Here is a 6,766-nt window from a genome sequence, read left to right on the forward strand (position 1 = left end):
TTTTTTTTTTTTTTTTTTGCCAAATAAACACACGCACTATATATTTGTTCTTCACTCAGTTATTACTGTTCTTATTCTAACTCATGTCCATTGTCCAAAAATCTTTCGTCACACATCTGTGACCTCCTCAGCGACACTTTCCATCTTCGTGTATGCACTTGCTCTGCTTATTACCCGCAAAAATTCATAAACAAGGCGGTGAGCTGGCAAAAACATTAGCACACCGAGCGAAATGCTTAGCGGTATTTCGTCTGTCTTTACGTTCTGAGTTCAAATTCCGCCGAGGTCGACTTTGCCTTTCATCCTTTCAGGGTCGATAAATTAAGTATCAGTTACGCACTGGGGTCAATGTAATCGACTTAATCCCTTTGTCTGTCCTTGTTTGTCCCCTCTATGTTTAGCCCCCTTGTGGGCAATAAAGAAATAAAAAATCCATAAACATATAAACACACACACACACATATGTATATATATATATACATATATACACACACACACACACACACACACACACTGTATTTGAGGGTACAAAAACACCTTGAGCATATCAGATGCACCCCTATTTCAGTAGCACCCGTTTCAGAAAAAGGGAGTATTAGGGACAAAATTAGCTCAAGGAAGGCCCAACATTCCATATAGGACCCAGACTGATTTTTTGAGGCACTATTCTGACAAAAAAGAAGCAAAAAAATTCTCTTTATATGCTATTAAGTGCAATGTATACATACATACGTATATATGTGCGTGAGAGAGTGTATATGAATAATACACATGTGTATAAGAAGGAATGGCTTTGATATGTATATAAATAGAAAAGAGAGGAAAACGCTCTTAAAGTCGAAAAATTTAAGTGTCTTTTAAGTGCATAGATGCACATAACTGTGTGCGCATATGTCTGTATGTGTGCGCATGTGTCTGTATGTGGATGTGTTTGTTAGTATTAATCACATCTACATACCTTATTTGGTGTCACATCCCAGCTACGTCGATGCCAGTTACTCGCCAGTGAAGGATTCTGGTCATAGCTGCTGGAATCCTTATTTGGCGTCGAGGTGAGGTTGGACATGCCAGTAAGAATTTTGAGTCGGTTTCCTGGGGCAATACCAGTTTTTCCTCGGAATGTGCATCGCCACCATCCCACCATGCCATCTGTGTCTTGCTCGAGAACGGCGAGGACATCTCCACGCCGAAATGCAAGTTCGTTAGCTGACTCTGCAAGATTGTCATATATGGCTTTGGCAAGGGTAGTCTGCAAAATAAAAAGAAAGAAAAATTACATTATACATAGATAGGTGTGTGTGTGTGTGTGTGTGCATGCATGTGCACATATGTTTATATATATATATATATATATATATATATATATATACACACACATACATACAATATATATGCAATATATATATATGTATATACACACACACATACAATATATATACATATGTATATATACATATATATACACACACACATACAATATATATACATATGTATATATACACACACTTATATATACATATGTACACACATATATATACATACACTTATATATACATATGTACACACATATATATACATACTCACACACATATATATATATATATATATATACACACACATGTATATATATATACATATATACAAAAATATATATTTATATACATATACACACAAATATATATTTATATACATATAGACATATATATATACACTTTACACACACACAGAGGAAGAGAAAAAGAGAGAGAGAGCTAGCTACATAGACATATGAATCTATAGAATTGTATAGAAACAGTATATAAAAAAATACATGCATAAACGCTTGTTCAAATGTGTTTATAGTTGCCTATAAACAAATTAATGATAAACTGAAATCTTAGCTCCACACACACACAATCACCATCAGCATCATCACCATCAGCATCATCCGATGTCCATTTTTTCCCCATGCTTGCAGCGGTCAGATGGAATTTGACGAGGCAAGTTTTATGCAGCCAGATGCCCTTCCTGTTGCTAAATTTGGCCTGTTTCCAAGGAAGGTGAGTATTTGTCCAAAGCCAAACAGGTTTCTGACAGAATTCTGGAAACAAACAAACATCGGTCCTCCAAAGGTGAAGCTCATGTGAAACCATCATAGGAAATCAAGAAAAGGGCGCACACACACACACACACACACACACACAGGCGCAGGAGTGGCTGTGTGGCAAGAAGCTTGCTTCCCAGCCACATGGTTCTGGGTTCAATTCCACTGCGTGGCACCTTGGGCAAGTGTCTTCTATTATAGCCTCAAGCTGACCAAAGCCTTGTGAGTGGATTTGGTAGAGGGAAACTGAAAGAAGCCCATTGTGTGTGTGTGTGTGTAAGAATGAAACTAAAGCATTAACTTTGGCAGGATTTGAACTTGGAAAGTAAGGGGATGAAATATAAGTATTATAAAGTGATTTAGTGCAGTGTTCTGGAGTTCTTGCCCTTCCCCTCATAATATCAATAACACACACATTACAAAATACACATACTACATCTATGCACACTTATAACATATATATGTGTATAGTGTATAATGTGTGTGTATATTACAACTTACACATTACATATTACACACACACATTACAATCCACACAGAAACACATTATGCGCTATACACACGCACACACATACAAGCATACATTATATATTACACACATGCACACACACAGCACATACCCCCAAAACAGCCTGAGCAAAAGGGTGTGAGAAGAGAATAGAAAGGTCAAATAATTCTGGGGATTTGAAATGTTATTGAAGGTTGAGGACAAATATATTTGCAATAATGTGTGTGTGTGTGTGTATGGATGTGTGCATTTATGTATGCATGTGTGAGTGTGTGTATTATGTATTTGCGTATTATGTATGTGTGCATGTATGTATGTATGTAAGTATATATGGGTGTGTGTGTGTTACTGGTGTAATGTGTTATTGGGGTAACATGTTTGTCTGTATGTATGTGTGTAATGTATCTGCGTATTATGTATGTAAGTGTGCGCGTGTGTGTACGTATGTGTGTTACTGGTGTAATGTGTTATTGGAGTAACATGTTAGTCGTTTTATGAGTTCTCCCAAAGACGGCGAGCTGGCAGAGTGGTTAGCATGCCGGGCGAAATGCTTAGTGGTATTTCGTCTGTCTTTACATTCTGAGTTCAAATTCCACCGGGGTCGACTTTGCCTTTCATCCTTTCGGGGTCAACAAATTCAGTATCAGATGTGCCTAGAGTAGAAAATATTATGTGCATGCGTTACTGGAGTGTGTGTGTGTGTGTGTGTGTATGCAGTTGGTGTAATGAGAGTGAATACATGTATGCCTGTGTTATTGGTGTAAAGTGTGTGTGTGTGTGTGTGTGTGCACATGTATGCAATGTGTGTGTGCACATTTGTGCATGTGTAAAAACATGCAAATGTGCAAGTTTGCACAGGCGTAAGTATGCACACATGTAATTATATATTATATATATATGCACACATGTAATTATATATTATATATATATGCATACATGTAATTATATGCATATATATATAATTATATACATACATAAACATATATGTGTATGTTTATATCTTTTTTACTTGTTTCAGTCTTTTGACTGTGGCCATGCTGGAGCACCGCCTTTAGTCGAGCAAATCGACCCCAGGACTTATTCTTTAGAAGCCTATTATTATTCTATCGGTTTCTTTTGCCGAACCGCTAAGTTACGGGGACATAAACACACCAGCATCGGTTGTCAAGCGATGTTGGGGGGGACAAACACAGACACACATATATACATATATACGACGGGCTTCATTCAGTTTCCGTCTACCAAATCCACTCACAAGGCTTTGGTCGGCCCGTGGCTATAGTAGAAGACACTTGCCCAAGGTGCCACGCAGTGGGACTGAACCCGGGACCATGTGGTTGGTAGGCAAGCTACCTACCACACAGCCACTCCTACTGCGCATATAATGTGAATGCATAGTAATATTACGATCATGAAATTAGATCGACTCTAGTACGCAACTGGTACTTAATTTATCGACCCCCAAAAGGATGAAAGTCAAAGTCCACCTCGGCGGAATTCGAACTCAGAACGTAAAGGCAGACGAAATATCGCTATTTCGCTTTGCTACCTTATTATGTTCCTGTTAGCTCGCTGCCTTCTGCAACCCAAAGAAATAATAAAATTACAAACAGAGAATTAAATACACACACAAAAATGATTTTAAAAAACCCCGAAAAAACAGACTAGTGTATAAATTAGCCTCGTTATTTTTTGCGGGACTCCCCCACCTCCATCTCTTCCTTCAGACCTCTCGGAAACCACTGGTTGGGAAATGCTGCTCTATCCAATTGTCCGTTTCGTTGCCATTCTAATTATTTCATAGAACATACTCATTACTAAGCAGCCTATCTGTCGGAATCAACGGAATAATCTGTTACCATATGATTTGTCCAGACAATGGCGCCAAGGGACTCGCCAGAGCAGCGAGGTAATAATTAAGCAGCGATTACAACACTCGCAGTAACAATCGCACCAGCAACAACAACAACAACAATAATAATTAATGATACTGAAACCACCACCACCACCACCACCACCACCACTACTAAAAATGACAAGACTAAACTTTTGAAACTAAAATACCATGTTTACATGTTACAACGACCACTACCACCTTTTCTGCTGCTGTTACTACCACCACCACCACCACCACCACCACTACTACTACTAATCAAATGGGAAGCCTGTTTGTGGTCACTGGCAGTGGTAGAAATAACAGCCAAATCTTCTACACTTGTGTATAAGCAATTTCTTTATTAACCATAAAGGTCAAAATGTAGAGTGGACGATACAAGGACAGATTAAGGGTCAGGGGACAACTGGGACATATAATCGATGATAAATGTGTATAAAATTCGAAACGTCAACAACTGCCACCATCTCCATCTACAAGAAATAGCAGCCAAATCTCCTACAAATTACACCATATAGTCCCTCCAAAATAGGGAAGATACATTGGGGAGGATAGCCCTAGATATACTATCGTCTTTCACCTGTGTTTAACTCGTGGCCATGCTGGGACACCACCTTGAAGAATTTTTCAGTTGAATGAATCGACCCTAGTACTTAGTTTTTAAAAAATTATTTTCTAAGCCTGGTACCTACGTCTAAAAATACGACAGAGATGGCCATGGCTGGAATGCCTTTGGTATTATGAAGTCAGTTCAATCAGAACTGACCAGGAACCGAACTACCACCACCACCACCACCACCACCGTTGTTGGCACTCCGTCGAATACGACGTCGAGGGTTCCAGTTGATCCGATCAACGGAACAGCTTGCTCGTGAAATTACGTGCAAGTGGCTGAGCACTCCACAGACACGTGTACCCTTAACGTAGTTCTCGGGGAGATTCAGCATGACAGTGTGACAAGGCTGACCCTTTGAATTACAGGCACAACAGAAACAGGAAGAAAGAGTGAGAGAAAGTTGTGGTGAAAGAGTACAGCAGGGTTCGCCACCATCCCCTGCCGGAGCCTCGTGGAGCTTTAGGTGTTTTTGCGCAATAAACACTCACAACGCTCGGTCTGGGAATCGAAACCGCGAGTCCGCTGCCCTAACCACTGGGCCATTGCGCCTCCACACCACCACACTATCTATTAATTACCATCAATTCCGTGTATACTAACTTCACCACCACCATCATGAACAATAGTTTTTAGTTCACTTGATGCTATTAGCAACAAAAAAAAACAAACAAAAAAAACACAGCTAGTTCACAGTCACACACAAACAAGAGTTGCTTTTGGAAAATGTCGCATGAATAGGAAAAGCTAAGTTGGTATTTACATACACTTTCAAGCTTCTACAGGATTTCATTCACTGCTATTATTCTTATTACGAATATCACAAAAGGAATCACATTATTATTATTATTATTATCGTCTGTTTTTGTATTATCCCCCCTCATCCTTCGCCGCAGTGGTAAAAATCATTATTATTATTACTATTGGTGCTGTTGCTAGACTATGGAACAAAATGTTGCGCAAGTAACCCTCAACCTAAAACTCAAGTTGTTAAGACTGAAATTACCGACCTACCTACTTACTTGCAAAATAAATAAAATAAAAATAAAAAAAACAAAGATACACAAAAGAATTGGCACCGAGTAAATGGCAAACTTTTGTCTAAGTTCTCATTTCGTACAAGGACTGAATTAGCTTGGAAACGCCGCTTTTTTTTATATATATATATATATTGTTTGTAAGTTTTATTTTATGAGTTTTTTATTTTTGACATCAAATTATTGTTGTGCTTTGTGTGTAGAGGAAAGTAGGTTAGCAACAGAGTGGCTAACTAAATTAAGATGTAACACAGGGAGGGGAAACAAAGAATGTTATTAAAATATCTGAAAACTGCTGTTGGCTGGATTTATTAGAAACAGATAAACTTGTTGAATGTCTGACGTGGTGAAAAGAGATTACAAATGTGACATTCCAATATATATATATATATATATATAACGTGAGAGAGTTAGGGGTTGGGGGTTCAACCCACTAAGGGATAGTATCTATCCAGTATACTGCTGGGAGGGTACCCAATTATTGCTACACTAGTGCTATACTAGGTGCAATCAATGGGAGCGGGTAAAAGTGGAGGTTTTACCCAAAATTTGTGTAACAATTAGAAAATGGAGGATAATATGCTGAACCCAACTACTTGCAGACGGTGTATCCCGTTGAATTCATTAATTT

The 6,766-nt window shown here is 38.5% G+C and overlaps 1 protein-coding gene across 4 annotated transcripts in view; it reads right to left on the bottom strand.

Moving 5' to 3' along the window:
* LOC106870453 (breast cancer anti-estrogen resistance protein 1) overlaps window positions 1-6,766 on the bottom strand; it is a 114,367-nt gene that overhangs the window by 14,332 nt on the left and 93,269 nt on the right. For all 4 annotated transcript variants that reach the window (XM_014916553.2, XM_014916554.2, XM_052975219.1 and 1 more), the window contains one exon: window positions 959-1,249. In XM_014916553.2, the coding sequence (XP_014772039.1) occupies window positions 959-1,249 (291 nt within the window). The remainder of the gene's footprint in view (window positions 1-958; window positions 1,250-6,766) is intronic.

Source organism: Octopus bimaculoides, chromosome 20, assembly GCF_001194135.2.
Source record: "Octopus bimaculoides isolate UCB-OBI-ISO-001 chromosome 20, ASM119413v2, whole genome shotgun sequence".
NCBI classification, from domain to species: domain Eukaryota; kingdom Metazoa; phylum Mollusca; class Cephalopoda; order Octopoda; family Octopodidae; genus Octopus; species Octopus bimaculoides.